Source organism: Nycticebus coucang, chromosome 4 (genome assembly GCF_027406575.1).
Source record: "Nycticebus coucang isolate mNycCou1 chromosome 4, mNycCou1.pri, whole genome shotgun sequence".
NCBI lineage: Eukaryota > Metazoa > Chordata > Mammalia > Primates > Lorisidae > Nycticebus > Nycticebus coucang.
This window is the reverse complement of record NC_069783.1, coordinates 28,753,315-28,778,247: the sequence shown is the minus strand read 5'-3', so window position 1 is coordinate 28,778,247 and position 24,933 is coordinate 28,753,315. Positions and strand designations below refer to the sequence as shown.

At 35.8% G+C, this 24,933-nt stretch overlaps 1 protein-coding gene across 9 annotated transcripts in view; it reads right to left on the bottom strand.

Annotated features, from left to right (window-relative positions):
* LCLAT1 (lysocardiolipin acyltransferase 1) overlaps nt 1–24,933 on the bottom strand; it is a 217,116-nt gene that overhangs the window by 86,398 nt on the left and 105,785 nt on the right. For all 9 annotated transcript variants that reach the window (XM_053589206.1, XM_053589203.1, XM_053589202.1 and 6 more), the window contains one exon: nt 17,979–18,177. In XM_053589206.1, coding sequence (XP_053445181.1) covers nt 17,979–18,177 — 199 coding nt within the window. The remainder of the gene's footprint in view (nt 1–17,978; nt 18,178–24,933) is intronic.

Genomic DNA, 24,933 nt, shown 5'->3' with positions numbered 1-24,933 from the left:
TGATTCCAGCGAGAAAGCTGGGAAAGCTTCTGCTCAGCAAGTTTACAAGTTCAAAGTGCCTTTTAAGTGGGCTGAAGAGAGATTTAGGGTGTATACCTGCTGGGGTTTGAGAAATCAGCAGCCTCCAGTCCTATCAGAACTGTGACTAACATCTCATACCCCAGAAGACCACGTGTTGCCCAGACAATATTCAACAACATATACAAACTGCTTGGTTTTTGGTTGTGTATTTTTTTCTTTTTTTTTGTTTGTTTGGTTTTTTTTGTTTGTTTGTTTATTTTGACGTTGTTGATGTTCTTTTGTTTTTTAATTTCAATCTTTTCCATACAGATCCCTTTTTCTTTCTTATTTTTTCTAGTTTAATTATAATTTCCCATTGCTGCCTTTTTTAATAACTGCAACTTCATTTTTGCTAGTGTTTCTACCCCTATCATTTGGTTTTTCACCCAATTGTATCCCTGTAAAGTTTTCTGTTTGCTTGTTTTGGTTTGATTTATAGCATTTTTGTCTTTTCTATCTACTTGGTGGAGGTGGGGTACTGTGTCTGATCAGGTTAGCAAAGAGCTGCTGACCTCAAGGGAACCACCCAACTGGGCACCCCCAGAAGGTGGGGTTTTTTAAGGTTGTGTCAAAGTACCCTACTGTACACCTATATTGCCCTGTCTCCCTCTTTCTGTGCCTCTCTTCTTTTTGTCAATATTCCTTATCCCCACCCCCTCTCCTTTCTCTATCTTTCTTTTTTTTCTTATCACTCGGTCCTCCTTTCTTTCATCCCTTTTTTGCTCCTCAACCTTCTCACCCTTCTGGTCCTCTAACCCTTAGTCCACAGGCACAAGAACTTAAAGAGCAAGAGGAAGTGAAAGGAAAATTAGGGCAAGGAAACAGATAAAAGAAATCACTCATGAGGAAGAATCAGCAGAAAACTCCAGGCAAAATGAAGAACCAGTCCAGAACAACCCCGCCAAGGGACCATGAGGTAGCTACTGCAGAGGATTCCACCTATACAGAAATGTTAGGAATGACAGAAAGGGAATTTAGAATACACATGTTGAAAACAATGAAAGAAATGATGGAAACAATGAAGGAAACTGCTAATAAAGTGGAAAATAACCAAAAGGAAATCCAAAAACAGAATCAAATCAGAGATGAACGATATGAAGAATATAAAAAGGATATAGCAGAGCTGAAGGAAATGAAACAATCAGGGAACTTAAAGATGCAATGGAAAGTATCAGCAACAGGTTAAACCATGCAGAAGAAAGAATTTCAGAGGTAGAAGACAAAGTTCTTGAGATAACTCAGATAGTAAAAGAGGCAGAAAAGAAGAGAGAGAAAGCAGAACGTTCACTGTCAGAATTATGCGACTTTATGAAGCATTCCAACATACGAGTTATAGGAATTCCAGAAGGGGAAGAAGAATGCCCCAGAGGAATGGAAGCCATACTAGAGAATATTATAAAAGAAAATTTCCCAAACATCACCAAAGATTCTGACACACTGCTTTCAGAGGGATATCGGACGCCAGGTTGCCTCAACTCTAACCAAGCTTCTCCAAGACACATTGTGATGAACCTGTCCAAAGTCAAGACCAAAGAAAAGATTCTGCAAGATGCCAGGAGTAAGCACCAGTTGACCTACAGGGGCAAATCCATCAGAGTGACCGCAGACTTCTCTAATGAAACTTTCCAAGCAAGAAGACAATGGTCAGCTACCTTTAATCTACTTAAACAGAACAATTTTCAGCCCAGAATTCTGTACCCTGCTAAGCTAAGCTTCAAAATTGACGGAGAAATCAAATCATTTACGGATATACAAACATTGAGGAAATTCGCCACAACAAGACCGGCTCTACAGGAAATACTTCAACCTGTTCTGCACACTGACCACCACAATGGATCAGCAGCAAAGTAAGAACTCAGAAATCAAAGGGCAGAACCTAACCTCCACACTGATGCAAAAGATAAAACTAAGCAATGGGCTCTCACCAAATAAGACGAATAGAATACTACCACACTTATCAATTATCTCCATAAATGTTAATGGCTTGAATTCCCCACTGAAGAGACATAGATTGGCTGACTGGATTAAAAAACACAAGCCATCCATTTGCTGTCTGCAAGAAACACACCTGGCTTCAAAAGACAAATTAAAGCTCCGAGTCAAGGGTTGGAAGACAATTTTTCAGGCAAATGGAATTCAGAAGAAAAGAGGAGTTGCAATCTTATTTTCAGATACATGTGGATTTAAAGCAACTAAAGTCAAAAAAGACAAAGATGGTCACTTTATATTGGTCAAGGGAAAACTACAACAAGAAGACATTTCAATTCTAAATATTTATGCACCCAATTTAAATGCTCCCACATTCTTGAAGCAGACCTTACTCAGTCTGAGCAATATGATATCTGATAATACCATCATAACAGGGGACTTTAACACACCTCTTACAGAGCTGGACAGATCCTCTAAACAGAAATTAAACAAAGATATAAGAGATTTAAATGAGACCCTAGAACAACTATGCTTGACAGATGCATATAGAACACTCCACCCCAAAGACAAAGAATATACATTCTTCTCATCAGCCCATGGAACATTCTCCAAAATTGATCATATCCTGGGACACAAAACAAATATCAACAGAATCAAAAGAATTGAAATTTTACCTTGTATCTTTTCAGACCATAAGGCACTAAAGGTAGAACTCAACTCTAACAAAAATGCTCAACCCCACCCAAAGGCATGGAAATTAAACAATCTTCTGTTGAATAACAGATGGGTGCAGGAAGAAATAAAACAGGAAATCATTAACTTCCTTGAGCATAACAACAATGAAGACACAAGCTACCAAAACCTGTGGGATACTGCAAAAGCAGTTTTGAGAGGAAAATTCATCGCTTTAGATGCCTACATTCAAAAAACAGAAAGAGAGCACATCAACAATCTCTCAAGAGATCTTATGGAATTGGAAAAAGAAGAACAATCTAAGCCTAAACTCAGGAGAAGAAAAGAAATATCCAAAATCAAATCAGAGATCAATGAAATTGAAAACAAAAGAATCATTCAGAAAATTAATGAAACAAGGAGTTGGTTTTTTGGAAAAAATAAATAAAATAGATAAACCATTGGCCAGACTAACTAGAAATAGAAAAGTAAAATCTCTAGTAACCTCAATCAGAAATGATAAAGGGGAAATAACAACTGATCCCACAGAGATACAAGAGATCATCTCTGAATACTACCAGAAACTCTATGCCCAGAAATTTGACAATGTGAAGGAAATGGATCAATATTTGGAATCACACCCTCTCCCTAGACTTAGCCAGGAAGAAATAGACCTCCTGAACAGACCAATTTCAAGCACTGAGATCAAAGAAACAATAAAAAAGCTTCCAACTAAAAAATGCCCTGGTCCAGATGGCTTCACTCCAGAATTCTATCAAACCTTCAAGGAAGAGCTTATTCTTGTACTGCAGAAATTATTCCAAAAAACTGAGGAAGAAGGAATATTCCCCAACACATTCTATGAAGCAAACATCACCCTGATACCAAAACCAGGAAAAGACCCAAACAAAAAGGAGAATTTCAGACCAATCTCACTCATGAATATAGATGGAAAAATTCTCAACAAAATCCTAGCCAATAGATTACAGCTTATCATCAAAAAAGTCATTCATCATGATCAAGTAGGCTTCATCCCAGGGATGCAAGGCTGGTTTCACATACGCAAGTCCATAAACGTTATCCACCATATTAACAGAGGCAAAAATAAAGATCACATGATCCTCTCAATAGATGCAGACAAAGCATTTGATAAAATCCAGCATCCTTTTCTAATCAGAACACTGAAGAGTATAGGCATAGGTGGCACATTTCTAAAACTGACTGAAGCTATCTATGACAAACCCACAGCCAATATTTTACTGAATGGAGTAAAACTGAAAGCTTTTCCTCTTAGAACTGGAACCAGACAAGGTTGTCCCCTGTCACCCTTACTATTCAACATAGTGCTGGAAGTTCTAGCCAATACAATTAGGCAAGATAAGGAAATAAAGGGAATCCAAATGGGAGCTGAGGAGGTCAATCTCTCCCTCTTTGCTGACGACATGATCTTATACTTAGAGAACCCCAAAGACTCAACCACAAGACTCCTAGAAGTCATCAAAAAATACAGTAATGTTTCAGGATATAAAATCAATGTCCACAAGTCAGTAGCCTTTGTATACACCAATAACAGTCAAGATGAGAAGCTAATTAAGGACACAACTCCCTTCACCATAGTCTCAAAGAAAATGAAATACCTAGGAATATACCTAACGAAGGAGGTGAAGGACCTCTATAAAGAAAACCATGAACTCCTCAGAAAGGAAATAGCAGAGGATATTAACAAATGGAAGAACATACCATGCTCATGGATGGGAAGAATCAACATTGTTAAAATGTCTATACTTCCCAAAGCAATCTACCTATTCAATGCCATTCCTATCAAAGTACCTACATCGTACTTTCAAGATTTGGAAAAAATGATTCTGTGTTTTGTATGGAACCGGAAAAAAACCCGTATAGCTAAGGCAGTTCTCTGTAACAAAAATAAAGCTGGGGGCATCAGCATACCAGATTTTAGTCTGTACTACAAAGCCATAGTGGTCAAGACAGCATGGTACTGGCACAAAAACAGAGACATAGACACTTGGAATCGAACTGAACACCAAGAAATGAAACTAACATCTTACAACCACCTAATCTTCGATAAACCAAACAAGAACTTACCTTGGGGGAAAGACTCCCTATTCAATAAATGGTGTTGGGAGAACTGGATGTCTACATGTAAAAGACTGAAACTGGACCCACACCTTTCCCCACTCACAAAAATTGACTCAAGATGGATAAAGGACTTAAATTTAAGGCATGAAACAATAAAAATCCTCAAAGAAAGCATAGGAAAAACACTGGAAGATATTGGCCTGGGGGAAGACTTCATGAAGAAGACTGCCAGGGCAATTGCAACAACAACAAAAATAAACAAATGGGACTTCATTAAACTGAAAAGCTTCTGTACAGCTAAGGAGACAATAACCAAAGCAAAGAGACAACCCACACAATGGGAAAGGATATTTGCATATTTTCAATCAGACAAAAGCTTGATAACCAGGATCTATAGAGAACTCAAATTAATCCACATGAAAAAAGCCAACAATCCCTTATATCAATGGGCAAGAGACATGAATAGAACTTTCTCTAAAGACAGACGAATGGCTAACAAACACATGAAAAAATGTTCATCATCTGTATATATTAGAGAAATGCAAACCAAAACATCCCTGAGATATCATCTAACCCCAGTGAAAATGGCCCACATCACAAAATCTCAAAACTGCAGATGCTGGTGTGGATGTGGAGAGAAGGGAACACTCTTCCACTGCTGGTGGGACTGCAAACTAGTACAACCCTTCTGGAAGGAAGTATGGAGAAACCTCAAAGCACTCAAGCTAGACCTCCCATTCGATCCTGCAATCCCATTACTAGGCATCTACCCAGAAGGAAAAAAATCCTTTTATCATAAGGACACTTGTACTAGACTGTTTATTGCAGCTCAATTTACAATCGCCAAAATGTGGAAAGAGCCTAAATGCCCACCAACCCAGGAATGGATTAACAAGCTGTGGTATATGTATACCATGGAATACTATTCAGCCATTAAAAAAAATGGAGACTTTACATCCTTCGTATTAACCTGGATGGAAGTGGAAGACATTATTCTTAGTAAAGCATCACAAGAATGGAGAAGCATGAATCTTATGTACTCAATCTTGATATGAGGACAATTAATGACAATTAAGGTTATGGGGGGGGGGAAGCAGAAAGAGGGATGGAGGGAGGGGTGTGGGGCCTTAGTGTGTGTCACACTTTATGGGGGCAAGACATGATTGCAAGAGGGACTTTACCTAACAATTGTAATCAGTGTAACTGGCTTATTGTACCCTCAATGAATCTCCAACAATAAACAAAAAAAAAAAAAAAAAGAAAACTAATACAGAGCACAATCATTACCCAGATTTTATTTTCTAATACTACTCTGCTCAAGCAAAGGAAGCAGGGCTCCTCAGAGAAATGCTGAGTTCTAGGGCTGGGGCAGACAAAGTGAAAAATGAACTTGGAGTACTTCTAGTGCCTTTAAATAGGTGGTTAGAAGAAAAAAGGTAAGGGGCATGTTAAAAAGACACGAGAGCCAATCTTCAAGAATTCCCAATGGTCAAAGCTGAAACATTTTCAATAATAAGATAAACAATGATAATACCAGATTATAACCTAAGGACTAAAGTAAATATTAGATGAGAAAGGTACTTTGCCTCTGCAGAATTCTTCCTCAAACCCGTAAACCCAGTCTAATCACGAGATAACATCAGATAAACCCAAATTAAGCAACATTCTAGAAAATGTTCAACCAATATCTTTCGAAAGCGCAATGAAAAGGACAGACTTCCTCACAATATGGAGGAAGACAAGAAGTAACGAATAAAAGCAAAGCAGTATTCTCAATTAGGTCCCAAAACAGAAAAGGACGTTAGGAAAAATTGGAGAAATGTGAATAAAGTCCATTGTTTAGTTAACAGTATTGTAACAAAGTTAATTTCCTGTCTTGAAAAACACACCACGACTATGTGATATGTTAACCTCAGACATTATTATCCCCTTTACCCTCCCCTGTCACTGGACACTTGGTTGTTTCTAATTTATCAATACTGAAAACCATAATGAAAGCCTTCACACACACAGTTTGTTTTGTACACACTGAATTCTTTCTCAGCCTAATTCACAAGGCAATGAAAATTTCTGTAACTCTTAACTGATGTTGCCAAATGCTTCATCAGTTTTCAATGCTGGCAGTAATCACTAGGAACATATTAATTTCCCTGCAACCTAAGCAGCTTTGGTTTTTGTTATTTTTGTTGTTTTCATAGATGCAAATGGTGTGAAACTGAAAAAGACAGGGAAATTCTCTGTACTATTTTTTCAAATTTTCAATAAACCTAAAATTCCACATAAAATGTTTAATTATAGAACATTTTATGTGGATGCAAACTTCTCCTTAATTAAAAATAATACAAATAATGGCCATCTTCAATTCTAAAATCAAGACCTAAATATTTTTACTTGGAATTCATTTGCTGTATCATAATACTTGACTGTAATAGTTAAAGATTATCAGTAACAACATTTCTCTGATACAATTTTGACATTTTATTCATTGTGGAAGAACATTTTTAATTCTTGGCTATATAATATGTCCCTGCCTGGTATTCATTATACAGTGATGTAATGCTAAGAAACATTTGACTTCAAAACAAGGAAAATATTTTCTTATAGATTTTATTATGATAAGAAATCCAAAAGGGAAAAAAGCCGAATAGCATTTTTTTTAAAAAAGACATATATCTTTATTTTTATTATCATTATGATTTTTTTTTTGTTGTTGTTGTTTTTGTTTTTGAGAAAGGGTCTTGCTCTGTCACCAAGGCTGAAATGCAATGGTGCCATCATGCCTCACTGCAGCCTCCAACTCCTGGGCTCCAAGCAATCCTCCTGGCGCAGTCTTCTGAGTAGCTGGGACACAGGTGCATGTCACCCCACACCTGGCTAAGTTTTCAATTTTTTTGTAGCCATCTCTTATATCTCTTTACTATTATTGCAAAGTGCCATTTCAAAGTTGGTTCAAAACTGATTGTTGTATAATTTATTTGTGCTTTTCCACTAAGTACAAAGCAGGTTCAAAACCCTAAAGCTCCTTTCAAGTTCTTTTACTTCTTTCTCCTAAAATTACCCTGTTACAAAAGCATACCTTTTAGATAACTTTGGAATGTAATTACTAATTTAGGCAAAGGAATTCCTTAATCTTCAGCAGACCTGAGGGTACTGAGGCAAAATACACTTGCTGGCTCTCATTTGAGATGTCTAGCCGCCTGAAGCAATGTAAATCTGCTGAGGTATTAAATATCAGAATATCAATCTGAAATTCATACAAACAACGTGGGTTTATGTTTATCACATAAATAAAGCTTGGCTCCATGGCTGATTCACAAGCCAGGATCTCCCATTCTACTCTGCCATCCTCTTGGTGTCTAAGGACCTCCTCTCTCAGAGGGAAGGTACTGGGTGCTTTAACAATAATGTTCAGAAGTAGGAAAAGGGGACCACAGTTTACCAACCTCATCATCTTATTAGGGAGAAAAATGTTTCCCAGAGCCTCCAACAGAGTCTCCCTTCCCTTATGCCCCTTTGGTGAGATTGGTTCTAACAACCATCCCTGCTGACAGGAAGCTGAGAAAGCCAGTTTCAGATATTTTTATCTTCTGTCTGGGAGGTGATACGTCCATCACAGAGGTTCATTGTCAAAGTTAGTGAAACACCATTATCTGGTCTTTAGTTATTAAGTAATAAATGGCACAACACAGGGAAGAAGGCTGCTATGAAACTTTATATGATTTAAAGATAATAGGAAACCATAAACTAATCAATTCACCAAAGATGGTCAAATCACCAAAAAATTTGCTATGAAGTTACAGCTACAATATAGTTATAAGTAGTAAATATATTTCAAATAGAAAGACTTCCATTCTTTGTGCTTAATATATGGCAGAAAATAAAATTAAGGGGATTTTAATAAATTTAGCAATTCTTTAAACTTTTAGCAATGATATCTTTATGTAAATTTATACTAACATTTATAAATCAAAGATGTTAATGAATTACAGATAAAACTGAAAATCTGACCACAAAATAATAGATTTTTCTAATCCTCATATAATTCCTGTCCTTGAAGCACTTTCATGCCAATAGCAGCATGCCTTGTTCCTTAGTGTACTAACAAGATACACTATGGATTTTAACTGAGTTGTTCTCATGCATGATCTTTAAAAAGAAAAATGCATGTATTAACAACAAAGGCATTTAAAATAAAATTCTAGTCATTTATGTAAATCAGATTTGACAAAAAGATTCTTTAATACTTTGGCAGTTTATATTCTAAGAAGCTATACTTCTGAATAGCTTCCTACCCAGTTTCGACTATTCTACAAGAGCAGAACACCACAGGAGCTTCTGAACATCCACTCTCAGTCTTTCCATGTCTCAAAAAACTGGGAATAGATGAAAGCATTCATCAGAGGCCAATGTGTTCCTGCTGAATTCTCTCAGCACAATTTGTGATTTTAGTACTTTTCACCATTATATTATGTTGCAATTTTAGAATTCCATAATCATGTAACAATTTAATTTGAAATCACAAGGTCATGTCAGGAACATTTTTAGTTTAATACAACAATTGGCTGATTTTTAAGTCACTATCTCTTTTTTGTTCCTGTTTTTTTTTTTTTTTTTTTTTGGGGGGGGGACTCTGAGACAGTCTTACTCTGTCACTCTGAGTAGAGCGCTGTGGCATCATAGCTCACAGCCACCTCAAACTCTAGGGCTTGAGCAATCCTCTTGGCTCAGCCTCCCAAGTAGTTAGGACCACAGGCACTGGCCACAAGGCCTGGCTATTTTTTCTATTTTTACTAGAGACAGGGTCTCACTTTGCTCAGGCTGGTCAATAACTCCTGAGCTCAGAGAATCTACCAACCCTGGCCTCCTAGAGTGCTAGGATTATAGGCATGAGCCTTTGGGCCTAGCCCTCACTATATCTTTTATATTACTCTTCTTTTTATGCTTTCTAAAAGCCTCAAACTGTTTTGGACTCAAGTGTGATTAATTAATGGTCTGGTGAAAGCAAGAAGCCATAGATTAGGCAACTACAATTGGCATGTGTGTTTCCTGGCACAAAATCACCATGCAAATGGACTTTTTGTGACACTTTCAAATTTAATATTTCATTCACTAGTTACTATTAAGTGGTCATAAAGTTAGCCGAAAGTAAAAATCAATATGTATGCCACCAGTAGTAACTGCTGAAATCTAAAGGATTTTTTCCCCCTTAAAATCTAATTTCATATATCCTGGCACACTCTAAACGGTTTAGTTAATTTACCAAACTCTTTATAACTTGACCTGGAACCTAAATATGCATATCTGGTATTTCTTTCCTAGCTTGTTACATAAGTCTGTTACTTTTATACTTAATTTAAGAAAACAACTTTCTAATTCCAAACTCTCATCCCTCTTCCAACCTAGCACTGCTGGTGCATTATTTTCCTTTAATCATTTGTAACCAAACTAAATAGAATGAATAATTATATTCTAAACATCTGGTATGCAAACACTTAAAAATAATTGTAAATAACAATCCGAAATATTCCCTAAAACCACACCAGATTGTCAACAAGCCACATCGAGTATAGTCTTTACCAGCAGATAGCTGACCACTAAGATGCGTCCATTCTTTTCCCTTTCTCATTTCCTCTTGCAAACTTCAACTTTCCTTTCCTCCTTAATGATCATTTGCAAACATGCTCTGTAGTTTGCTGCCTACGCTTATCCCTTGCTTAATTTGTTTGCTTTAAAAGGTCTAAGATTTTTTTCTCCAATTTTGTTCCCATTAATAGTTTTCATTTTCATGAAATGTTATCAAGCTTACAAATAATCAAGAGCCTATCATGTGTAAAACACTCTGTAAGAAACTTAAAACTCAAGGGGAAAAAGAAAACAGGCAAATGAAAACTTAAAGATGAAATACTTCTTAAATGGGAACTAAAGTGAATTTTACTCATCTTGCAAGAAGACAGAATTGCAAAGACAAAAATATATTCCAGTATAAAGTAGGAGAAATCAAGATTGGATGGTCAGGGAAAGAGAATACGGTTCTGGAAGACACTGCAAAAACTGTACACCTAATATGGATCTCTCTGTAAGGCAAAGAGTAAGAGATTGTATCCACCTTCTACAGATCAATATCCAAGTGGGGCTGAGGACACACATGAATGATTTATGCACAGATCAGGTATTCAAAGTCTATACAGATTTAAAAAAAGGTTTATACAGATAATACAGCAAAATGGGGAAGGGCTCTGTATCTACTGACTATTTAAGATAGAACTTTAAAGGAAGACAAGGCTGATGAACCACAGGACCAAACAATCAGTAGCTGCTCAGCTGAAAACTGGAAGACACTAAGAGCATAATAGAAAATAGGACATTTTTATATTTAGCAAAAAACTAGGATTTGATAAGTGAAAAAGAAATGAGTCAGAGATGATTCCTGTATTGCACAGAGAAGAACTAAATAATCTCTAAATTCTGTGCCAATTCTAAAATCCTATCTGCAGGGAATCATTTTCTAAATAGTTAAAAATAAATGCTTACGAGGAAAAAATCCTTAGGCAGTTTCTACTGTCCAGCATAATGGAATAAGACCATGTCAGAAAAATCATCCCTGTAGAAAACAAATATTAAATCTGGCCATAAGACAAAGGTAATCATCAGAAGCTACTGGAGAGAGAACAAATGCAAATCAAAACTCCAGTGAGGCAGAGTCTCATGCCAGTTAGTATGGCTGTTATCAAAAAAAATAACACATGCTGTGTGGATGTGGAGAAAAGATAATATCATACACTTTTGGTAAATGTAAACTAGCGACTAAGGAGAACAGGAGTTTGAGGCTACTGTGAGCTGTGATGCCATTGCACTCTACTCAGGGTGACAGAGTAAGACTCTGTCCCCCAAAAATAGATTATTAAATTAAATTAAATCTTTCTTGGGTCTTGACTCTGCAGCCAGACAGAACAAGTTTCACAATGTATTTCTACCCTACACTATGTGCAAAGCAAATTACTTAACATTCTTAAGATTCATTTTATCAATGGGATTGTTATGACATGCAGTTACGTTTAAATAAGATAATGTATTCTGCACATAGTGGTGTCTAACAACAGATGAATGGATAAATAAAATTCTGTATCTTGGCGATTGTACATAGTGGTGCCATAAACATGGGGTGCAGAAGTCTCTTCAACACACTGATTTCTTTTCCTTTGGATAAATGCCCAGTAGTATGAATGCTCGATCAAATGGTTATTCTATTTGTAGTTCTCTGGAGAAATTCTACCCTGTTCTCCCTCAGCGAGTAAGGTTTATATTCCCATTAAGAGTGTGTAATTGTCTCCTTTTCTCCACATCCATGCCAGCATTTGTTATTTTTTTGGTTTTGATAACAGCCATACTAACTGGGGCGAGAGGTTTTGAGCCGCATTTTCCCTGATGATTAATGACATTGAGCATTTCTTCACATATTTCAGCCATTTGTACTTCTTATATATCTTCTTTGTATGGCCACTACGGAAAACGGTATAGAATTTTCTCAAAAAACTACAAATAGAATAAACATATGATCCAGCAAACCCATTTCTGGGCGTTCACCTAAAGTAAAGGAAATCAGTATGTTAAAGAGACATCTGCACTCCACGTTTGTTGAAGCACTATCCACAACAGCCAAGACACAGAAATCAACCTAGGTGCTGATTTCCGCCACCAGTGTATCATGCTTGCCTTTTCTCCTCAACCATGCCAGCATTTGTTATTTTTTGTTTTTGGTAACAGCCGTACTAACTGGGGTGAGATGATACCTCAATGTGGTTTTGATTTCCATTTCCCTAATGATTAGCAATATTGAGCATTTTTTCACATATTTGTTGGCCATTTGTATATCTTCTCTTAAGAAACATTTGTCCAGGTCATTTGCCCATTTTTATTTTATTTTATTTGAGAGAGTCTCAAGCTGTCGCCCTAGGTAGAGTGCTGTGGCATCACTGCTCACAGCAACCTCAAACTCTTGGGCTTAAGTGATTCTCTTGCCTCAGCCTCCCAAGTAGCTGGGACTATAGGCGCCCGCCATGACGCCCGGCTATTTTTTTGTTGCAGTTGTCATTTCTGTTTTCACTGGCCTGGGCTAGATTTGAACCTGTTAGCCCCAGTGTATGTGGCCAGCACCCTACCTACTGAACTATGGGTGCTGCCCCATTTGCCCATTTTTAAATTGATTTCTTTTTCCTTTTTTGCTAGTGACATGTTTGACTTCCTTGTGTATTCTGGGTATTAATCTCTATCAGATGAATAGTTTGCAAATATTTTCTCCAACCTCTACAAGTTTCTCTGTTGATCGTTTCTTTTGAAGTTCAACAGCTTTATAGTTTGATATAATCCCCTTTGTCTAGCTTTTCTTTCATTTCCTATGCTTTTGAAGTCTAGGCCATAAAATTTTTGACCAGATCAACGGTCTGAAACATTTCCCCTGTTTTCTTTTTGTTAGCTCTATAGTTTCACGTCTTGAAATTTTCAATCCATTTTGAGTTGATTTTGTACATGAGAGATTGGAGTTTAGTTTCATTCTTCTGTATTTAATATCCACTTTGTCCAGCACCTTTTGAAGACGTCCTTTCCCTACTATATGTTCTTGGGGCTTTTGCCAAAAATCATTTGGGTATATATACATGACTTTATTTCTGGGTTAGCTATTCTGTTCCACTGGCCTATGAGTCTGTTTTTATACCGATAACATTCTGTTTTGGTTACCGTAATTATTTTTTATTTTTTATTTTTTTTAGAGACAGAGTCTCACTTTATGGCCCTTGGTAGAGTGCTGTGGCATCGCACAGCTCACAGCAACCTCCAGCTCCTGGGCTTAAGCGATTCTCTTGCCTCAGCCTCCTGAGTAGGTGGGACTACAGGTGCCCGCCATAGCACCCGGCTATTTTTTTTTTGTTGCAGTTTGGCCAGGGCTGGGTTTGAACCCGCCACCCTCGGCATATGGGGCCGGCGCCCTACTCACTGAGCCACAGGTGCCGCCCTGGTTACCGTAATTTTATGGGGCATATTATGGGGCTTATCGAAGTCAGGTAGTGTGTCACCTCAAGCTTTGTTGCTTTTGGTCAGGACTGATTTAGCAGTTTAGGAATTGATTTACCAATTTGTGCTTCCATAAGAATTTTAGAATATTTTTTCTATCATTAAGAATGTCATTGGTATTTTGAAAGAGATTACACTGAATCTGTAGATGCCTGGGCAATATGGTCATTTTAACAAAATTAACTCTTCCAATATATGACCATGGAAAGAGGTCCAATTTTGTGTGTGTGTGTGTCCCCTTCATTTCTTTCAGTGTTTTGTAGTTTTCCTGGTAGTGATCTTTAAATCATTGGTTACATTTATGCCTAGGTGCTTTTTTTATAGATATTGTAAATAGAGTTGCTTCCTTGATTTCTTTTTCAGCTAGTTTGTTATTTGTGTATAGAAATGCTACTAATTCGTATGCTCAGTTTGTATCCTGCAACTTTGATGAATTTATCAGGACTAAAAAATTTTTTGTAGAGTCTTTAGGTTTTTCTATATAAGATCAGATTGGATAGTTTTCTTAGGTATAGTATTACAAGATGGCATTTGTTTTTCTTTCAGCACTTTGACTATATCATCCCATTCTCTCCTGGTGTATAAAGTTTCTGTTGAGAAATCTGCTGATTCCTTTACATATGACTTGTTGCATTTCTTGTTATGTTTATAGCATTCTCTTATTCCCTTTGACTTCTGACAGTTGACTATAAGATGCTTCAGAGAGGATCTTCTTAGGTTAAATCTATTTGGGTATCTTTGAGCTTCCTATATCTATCCAGTTGTCCATATTTCTCCCAAGACAGTTTCATCAAATAGATTTTCTATGCCTTTTCCCATCTCTTCTTCTGGAACTCCCGTATGCAAATATTGGATCACTTAAAGGGGTCCTATATGTCTTTAGACTTTCTTCTTCTTCTTCTTTTTTTAAATCTGATTGGGTTATTCCTAAAGACTTACCTTCAATGTCAGAAATTCTTTCTTCTGCTTGAACTAATTTATTGTAGAAACTTTCACTATATTTTAAAATTTCATTTAATTTTTCAGTTCTGTTTGCTTTCTCTTTTATGATCTTTTTGTTGAATTTCTCATCCAAATCTTATTTTCCTGATTTCATAGAACTGTGCTCTCTTGTATCTCTCTGAGTTGCCTGTAGATTACTATTTTTAATTCCTTTTCAGACATTTCATAGGTTTCCTTTCCTTTAGGGTCTATTACATGGAGAATTATTGTGTTCATTTGGAGGTGTCAAGTTTCCTTATTTTTTTCATGTTTGTGTCTCTATATTAATATCTGTGCATCTGGTGGAATAGTCACTTCCTTCAATTTTATGGAGTAGCTTTCATTGGGAAAGATTGTGTGTGTGTGTTTTACTTTAGATTTATCCTATACAGTCAATTTGGTAGGGTGCTTTTGCCCACTGCTGGTGGGCACAGCAGTATAGTCTCCATATAATTTCTCTGGCTGGAATCAATGTCAATAGAGTCTATGAATGCCTCAGTGGCCTAGGCTAGAGTTGTTTGTGGAGGATACGGCATGATTTCACTAGAGGTGAGGATACTGGGTGACCGACTTGGCTCCAGTAAGGTGTTCATATGTGTATGTATAATGGCCCTCCCACTGAAAGGAACACAATCACCAATGACCCTAGATGCATGCTCCTCTACTCTTAATCCTCCTTTCCCACTTATGATACTCATAGGTTTACAAAGGTGGGAAGGCAGAAGCAACTGCATTGCAATTTTTTCTCTACTTACAGTAGTTGAAAGATTATTATTTTTTTTTGTCTCCTCATGATGAAGAAATAAGTGATATGTGGTTTCTGTCTCCACTGTTCCTTGATTTGGTGATTTTTTTTTTTTTATTTTAAAGGGTGAAGAATAGCAAGCAGCTGCCATTGTCCTCTAAAACCCTTTATAAGAAGGCTTTTAATTATGGATTCCATGTTCTCATTAGATACACAACTGTGATTTTTTCACTTTCTTTTAGTGTTGTCCTATTTTGTCAGTTGCACTTTTCTCCATTTGTTGACATCACTACACATCCCCATTGGCATAATGTTATTTTTAATATCCTGTTACTACATTTCATGTCCAATCAGGAATAAGACATTATCATTGTTATTATTGGTAATATGTGCCTTATCTATTCTTTCCTAATCAATCTTTTTAGGAATGTGGTAGTTCTGAAAATACTAAGATCTCAGCAAAAGGTGAGATCTATGCTCCCTCCTCTAGAATCTTTGAGAACAGTGACTACTTCTACCAATAATATACGTGGATGTGACTTGATATGAATTCCAAAGCCAGGTCATAAAATGCTTTGCAGCTTCCTGCTAATTCTCTGGGAGGGTTTTCTCTAGAGAAAGCCAGTAGTTATATAAGAAATCTGACTATTCTGAGACCACTACATTAGAAAAGTGGCAAATAGAAAAACAAAACTATAAGACCAAGGCAATGAAGCACACTTAGTAATTTAACCACAAACACTCTCACTAGTTTATCCTGAAGACAATACTGGCCCTTTTCCCTCACAAATCATAAATCATATCAGTACACTAATAAAGTCATGGTTTTGAGGGCAAAGAGTTTAAGTAAGAAATGTTGCATAGGGAAACCAAAGAAGTACAGATGTAATTGATGAGGCTATCAGAGAATATAGTGGGTGCTTTATATACCCATATGTAAATAAGTAGTTTGAATATATTAATAATCTGTTCCCCATCCCTACATCACATTAACTAGTAAACTGAGAAAGGAGACAATTTAGTTTTAACAAACAATTCTGAAATATTCTTACTTCTTCATACAATGAATATGGTACATTCCTAAATATTTAAAATAAACGTTTCTAGGAACTTTAATATTCTAGTACATATGCACAATAAAAAGACTGGGGAATTGTGGTATATGTACACCTTGGAATATTATGCAGTCTTAAAGAAAGATGGAGACTTTACCTCTTACATGTTTACATGGATGAAGCATGGAGAACATATTCTTCTTAGCAAAGTATCTCAAGAATGGAAGAAAAAGTATCCAATGTACTCAGTCTTACTATGAAACCAATTTATAGCTTTCTTATGAAAGCTATAACCCAACTATAGCCCAAGAAGAAAGGGAAAGGGGAGAAGGAGGGGAGGGGGGAGGATGGGTGGAGGGAGAGTAATTGGTGGGATCACACCTACGGTGCATCTTACAAGGGTACATGTGAAATTTACTAGGTGTAGAACATAAATGTCTTAACACAGTAACTAAGAAAATGCCGTGAAGGCTACGTTAACCAGTTTGATGAAAACATTTCAAATTGTATATAAAACCAGCACATTGAACCCCATGATTGCATTAATGTACACAGCTATGATTTAATTTAAAAAAAAAAAAAAAAAGACTGGGGAAAAAAAGCTATGGACTAGGGAAGTCTAGAAAATACCAGCACCTAGTGTAATACTTGGAACCAATACATGTTCAATTACTATTTATTCAATGAATGGAATGAATCAGTTGATTTCAACTACTTTATCAACACAGACAACTTTCTTGCCCAAATCACAAGTATGACATGAGTAAAAAGTTACTAAACTAGCACTTGGGAGGCCGAGGCAAGAGGATTGCCCTGAGCTCACAGGTTCAAGACCATCCTGAGCCAGAGCGAGACCTCATCTCTAAAAATAGCCAGGCGTTGTGGCAGGTGCCTGTAAGTCCCAGCTACTTGGGAGGCTGAGGCAAGAGAACCATTTAAGCCCAAGAGTTTCAGGTTGCTGTGAGCTATGATGCTATGGTACTCCACCAAGGGTGACAAAGTAAGACTCTGTCTCAAAAAAAAAAAAAAAAAAGTTACTAAACTATTAATTCATATCCTTTAAAATAAATATAAATGGTTGGTTCCTAGGTGCTTAGGTTCTTCCTTGACAGTACATTTTTTCTTTCAGAATGAAATATTGAAAAAAAAAAGAAATATTGCAAAAAAGTGATTAAAATGAAGTTATTTGTCATAACAGATCCATTAAGGAAAACAAAAACTGGGAATGTTTTTGGCCCAGTGAGGGAAAAAAAGTGAATGGTTCTAATGTTTAAGTAGGCTTTACCAAGTTATTTTATATAGCATTAGTGTGTGTATATTACACATAAAATGAATGAATCATGTAAAATAAGGTGCAAATAACCCACCAAATCCAGGAACACTTTTGAGACTGGCTTTGAGGCAAACTTTCTCCAATCTGAGGTAGCTATATCTCATTAGACAGTTCCACAAGAAAAGCCAATCCATTCTTGTCCGATGGTTCATAATAATGACACTTCTTTCTCCCGGAATAAAGGCATCACCTGTTATAATCACTTTTACACCAAACATGGTCTCCAACAATGCCTAAGGAGGAAAAAAAAAAAAACCCAAAAGTATAGATATATAGCCATTTAAAGTTATTAATTTTCAGGGTTAAATTATATGTCTTATAAATATATCTATTAATTTTTAATGTATAAAAGAGTATTTCCTATGATTCTTGCTTCTGTAAAAATCAGGAAGGAAAAAATTACCCTAGAAGAATGAGAATATGAAGTATTACTTCTATTTTTAGTTCTTTTATTAATTTAAGTTTCTGGCAATTTCATAATTAAAAAATGCTAATTGTCCTTGAAATCCTCAAGATATTATTAAACTAAAAAGATGAAATATAAAAAAATGCAAGATTCCTCTATGTTATATTTTAAAGATATAGATATATAACATTATATATTTTCTTTTTTCCTAGAAAGGATAGTCAAAAAATTTAACACTGGGTACAGGGCTGGAGAAACAGAAAGTTAAACTTTTCACTTTATATAATACCATTTTGTACTATAATCTTAATTAAAACAAAACATTAACATTAAAACATAAAACATATTTTAACAATATACAAAAAATAAAACACACATCTACTAAACTACTATAACCCTAGTACCTACAACAGTGCCTGGCACATAGTAGATGCTCAAGTATTTCCTGAATTTCATTAAATTCTCTGATGGCCATGTATATAATATATCTGAAATACTTAGAGACAAAGTATATTATAGGCTGGAGTCTTGAAAGTAAAATAATAGATAATAGGAAAATGTCATTAATGATTTTAATCTCTTATATAAATTCTCAGGTTATAAACATATAAAAGAAATCATAAGAAAATCAAAAGCTTTCCTAGGCAAAGACAATAATCTTGATCAAAGTATAGCAAATAAACAAAATGTGGTATAGTCATACAATGAAAAATGATACATCAATGAAAATAAATGAACGACAGGTATCTGTAAAAGATAACACACCATGAAAAATACACACAAGTATAATTTTGAGAAACAGCAAAACAAAACAAAAAGAACATATCCAATAAATTTCTATGTATTATAAAACCTATATAAACTTTCTAGAAAGTAAGATACTTTAAAGGTAAATATAGAAAAGGTAAAATTATTATCAGTGGTTCTCACGGATGTTACGCTGTTTCACTCCCTGGCTAGGTAAGCCTTTTGATCTCCAGCCCACACATGGTGGGAGCAGAGGCTAGTTTCCAGGAATGCCCCAGGGCTGTGGCCTGAAAAATGTCTTTCCAACAGGGCAACTGGTGTCACCTCTTCCCCCTTCCTTTCCAGTCTGAGCTCCCTGATTCTCTGCGCTCAGCTCACTAGCCTTCTCTCAGGCCAGGAACTCAGCAGGAGCAGCAACAGCAGCCAATGCCATGAGGCTGGTGCTCAGGCAAACCTGTTACTCCTGGTCCCGGAGGAGTAAAAGAAAGGCTGGACTTCAATCTCCAGGAAGACAGTCTGGATGCAAAAATGCATGGCAGAACTGTGGGACTGAGGCAGAAAGTGCTTGGCTAATGGGAGTTTTAAAATTCAAATCCAAAAGACAAAAACACTGATGCTATTTTTAAAAATAAAAGTTTTCTTAAGTCAAAAAAAAAGGTAAAATTATAATGAACAACAAGGAAATAACCATCTTAAAAGTCAGATTAGTAACTCCTTACATCAAAAAGAAGGGCATTTCAATTAAAAAAAATGGAGACTTTACCTCTTTTATGTAAACATGGATGGAGCTGGAAAATATTCTTCTTAGTAAAGTATCTCAGGAATGGATAAAAAAATATCCAATGTACTCAGTACTACTGTGAAACCAATTTATAATCACGCACACTTGCATATGAAAAATGAAACACAACTATAGCCTAGGACGAAGGAGGGAAGGGAAGGGAGAGGAGAAGGAAGGGGGGTGGGTCGATAGAGGGAGAGTTAGCAGGGGGACCACACCTATGGAGCATATTGCAAGTACAAGTTGGATCTATCAGGTGTAGAACACAAATATCTTAATACTGTAATTGGGTAAATGAGGTGAAGGCTATGTTAATTAGCAGGATGTAAGCACTTCAATTTGTCAAATAATCAACACATTGAATCCCATAATGGCAAATGACTTAATAAAAAAATGAAAATTAAAAAAAAGAAAGGCATTTTGATTGGGAGTCTATGAAGCTTGCTGGAAGGCTGGCAATGCTCTATTTCTTGTCCTGGGGATAACTGCACTTAAAATTATTCATTTAAGTGTGCCTGTGTATTTTAATAACTTTTCGGTCTGTCTGCTACATTTCAAAAAAAAAAAAAAAACAAAAAACCATTTTTAAAATGATAGAAAAATGCCTTTAAAAACGTAAGAATAAAGATCAAGAAAAACTCTTAAAAATAATATTAGCTAAAGAAATATATTAGAAAATTTTAAATGTTAGAAATTTAAATGTCTAAACTATTACTGTTCTGAGTATTAACATCCTGACAGTGGAAAACAAGATCATTTGGGCTAATGAATTTACAGATACCCTGCAAGTCCCCATTAAGTTACTTTTTCAGGGCTGAGGTCCACTTTCAGCATGGGTAGTTAACTTGGCACCCATTATGTCCACAAAGATACGTGTACATTGGAACTTTACTAGGTAAAATGCCAGTGGTTTTCATCAAATTACAAAAGGGTCTATATCTATTCAAATAATTATAACCCCTACTCCTAAAAGTCTGTAGGAACTTTAAGTACCTATATGGAAAACTTACTTATAGAGAGGATCATGGCAGAGTCCTATAGGTTTAGACCCACAGCAAGAAATACCTTTTCTATTTGCAGGTATAAAGAGCCATCAACTACAAAGATATATCACAGAATTATGTCTTGGCCCAACATGTGCATGTGAAGTCACTATGCAAGGTTAATTTGGATTTCCTCCACTCTACTTTCCAAATAGGATACATGTACTACTTTTCAGTTTTTGCAAAGAATTAGAATGTAAACGCCCTTCACATAATTGGTGGAAAAAGGAAGGTGACTATTAGTCATGTGTTGTACTATTGAAGAGAGTTAAAAATCTTAAGCCTTATGTTCAATTCCTAATAAATGATACCTATGGATCCCAAAGCAAAAATTTTTTGCTTTTCATTACGGAAAATGTTACAACAAAAAATCCCAGATTGTGCATCAAGGGTTATCTCACATTGACGTTCTCTCCTTTGACATCTAGCACCCAATCTGAATATGCCTGAAGGTTATGTATATAACCTGTCATGCAGCCAAGATCTCAAGTTTATGTTAATCATTTTTAATACCAGACAAGACGTATCTACTCAATGTTATTTACAGCTCCTGCCAAGACAGAGTAATAAATACACTACACAGAAATAAAGCTGTAATGTCTACAAAAACTCCAGAACTCAAATAATCCAGATTAAAAGATTAGGGGAAAAAGACACAATTCTCATATTTATACTATTTCTAGTACAGAAGATAACAGTTTCAGCAGTAAGAAAGTAATGAATCTTACAAAATTTTGTAATGAATTTTTTTATATTCAACTTAGAGTAAAGATTGTCATAATTTTTACTTAATGGTCAAAGATTTCTCCTGGAACAGTAATATAAAGCAGTTTCTGAGGACCGTTTATACATTGCTACTTACTACCTCCAATGTTCCCATCATGTAAAAAAGCACAAAGATGAGAGGCTTCCCTCATGACCACAGAGTATCAGTTTTACGATCATATCCCTTGTCATTTTTCGTTCCAATGGATCTTTATTTACAGGTAAGAGTAAGTATTTGTCATCGGTTGCCTCCAAGTTTGCTTTGGCTCTTCAGACTGTTGAGACCCAGCTCCACAAATCCCTAGCTATGTAAGGCCTTGCAATCCCAACTCATTCCTCAAACACTGCACACCTACTCTCTTTAGAGCAACAGTGTGTACAAAAAGTGTATTTAGCAATCTGTGTCTACTGAATACCTGTTTTATTCTAGGACTGGAATGGGATCAGAACACTGTGGATCAGAACTTTCACTGGGTAGAGAGACCCAGTGCACAAATCTCTAAATTCCTAAGGCATGATTTATGCGAAAAGAACAGAACTCCAAGTAATTTTCATAATACCAGCAAGCAGTGAGATTGTTGGTTAGATTCAGAATTTTAAGAAATAAAAACTTCTCTGGGCACATCAAAATTGGACACTTACACTACTGCTTATGTTAAACAGAACTGTCCAAAACTAAAACGAACAAAGCAGGACACTCTCTATTACAGAAACATCCAAAAAAAAGAGACTATTCTAGAAGGGATTTTTGCACACAAAGTCTCACCTAACTCAAGAATCTAAAAGATCTTATTGCTATACCTCATTTAGTTTTAAAAAAATGCTTCTTACTAATAGTAAAGAGAAAAATAATCTTGCCAACAAAATAATTTTAACCCATGAAGGACACTAACACAAAAGAGATTATTTTGGGTGGTGTCTGTGGCTCAAAGGAGTAGGGTGCTGGCCCCATATGCTGGAGGTGGTGGGTTCAAACCCAGCCCTGGCCAAAAAACGCAAAGAAAAAAAAAAGAGAGATTATTTTGTGATTATTTCTGTGAAGCAATAATTAGTTTAAGTACATTTATCCTAATTTACGTCAAGTAGAAAATTATTAATTGTTGAGGTTGCTTAACATAAAATATATCTGTAAGAGATTAAACTCCTTGTAAATTAAAAAGAAAAAATGTATTATACTATTTACTTCAAAATAAAAATTCCCTTAGCCCCTTGTAAAAATGTGCAATAAATGGTGATTAAAAAGACACCCCTGACGACGATTATTCTCCATCTTTTTCAACAGAGATGCTCACTATCTCAAAACTAGACTATCGGTTTTTCTGTAATAAATTTCTTAACTGAAAAACTATCTTTGCCCAATATACTGTAATTAGTAAACAGCTAGGTCACAGAAGTTTTCCAAGTGTATAATAATTTAGTGGTGCAGAGGTAGTTGAATCTCACATATGCGCTAAGTTTTTAAATCAGCTAATAAATAAGTAATCAGCTAAAAGTAAGATGTAGCTGAAATTTTCCTTGAAAATCTCTAGAAAGTACCACTCCAAGAGCATAATACACTATCATTCCAGCTTAGCCAGTTTTTTTCCCAATATTGGACCAGATTGCTATTTCTCCATCAAAATGATTTGTTTAAAAAATATTGATCTCTAAACACAAGAATCACATTCACAGAATCACTCATATTTCCCATTTCATCTCACAAAAAGCAGGGAAAATTCATTCTCTTCTTTGTCCATTCTTCTCTTACCCATCTTAGTGCATGTAGCTGAAGTTACACAAATAACTATACAGGTATGAGGGAATTCTGCCATAACAGAAATGCTATTAGCTAATAGTAACAGTAATAGAAACAGTTACTGCAGAATCTGTCTAGTAACTTGTCCCATAAATACCAGCATTTCTTCCAGAGTAAGACGGTTTTAATTGAGTATAGGGATGCCTAGAAAAACGACATGTGCCCAATTCTATTTCAGCTTTTAGGTGCTCTCACCAATGGAGTGAGCAAAGTGATAAGTACAACTTCCTATGTACTAGATATATGATTCACTGGTCTAGATTCTGGACTTCCTCTCCTCTCTACTTACTGCAGAATCGGGCAAAAAAGTACCAATAACCCAGGCTTGGCCATATAGAAGAGGCCATCATACCAGGCCGGGGGGCCTGCCAACCTGGACCTGTGAGTGAATATAGTTCTACTTTATTCAAGCAACCATATTTTCAATCTTTTTGAAACAAATATAGTAGAAATTATTTACTGTACATGTACCAAATACCAGGCATTATGTTAAAAAGGCTACATATTATCTTATTTAGCCATCATAATAACATTCTCATGTAGGTAAGTCATAGTAGCACTCCCTTTTAGAGAGATATAGAAATAGAAATAGAATTTTAGAGAAGCTAAGGAGCTCAGCCAAATTCAATCGAGTAGAAAGTGATAAGGCCAAAAATGAAACCAAATGTCTGTTTCCAATGTCTGTGCCAATAAGCATTCTGTTTGTACTCACTTTCAAAGACATTAAATAGATTGAACACTACAAAGCATTGTAATTGCAATGATTTTTACTGATGTAGTATCTATAAGGAAATTCTCAGAACTTCCACAACCAAAAATGTCTGATTCGTAATCAAAAGTTTATATACTGTGGAAAATTGATGGTATTTAGAAAGTGAAGTATGGTAGCATATATGACTGTCACCAAAAAATCATTTATCTTTAAAGGTTTGCTCTAAAATTAGACATACAATGCAGAATTTGGAATAGATCTCAGAAATCATTTATTACTATTTCTTTATTTTGTAAATAATGAAACAAAAACCAAAAATAGTTACATAAAGTTAATATCTTCCAATATGAAATGTCTCTGGTTTTGTGACTATAAGTGATATTATCTAACATACAGTTGTACATAAAATTTTAGAAATATCTACTTACAATGGTTAATTTGATGTGAACTGAACAGTATGCTTATTTTACTTAATATAAATGTGATGTGAAGAAATACCCTGTGATGGTGCTGTGATGGTGGTTAAGAAACACCATAAAATGAATACTGTATTAAATGGTATGTTTGATACTCTGGTTTCTCTTCAGATCATATAAATCTTTTGCCTTTTACTAAATGGTATGTTCAAGAGTTATGATGAAACAATGGATTTCATACCCTTAAAGCTAATTAAAAAATGTAACTTGGACAGGTGGAAGGACTGCTTCAGGTCAGGAGTTTGAGATCAGCCTAAGCAACAT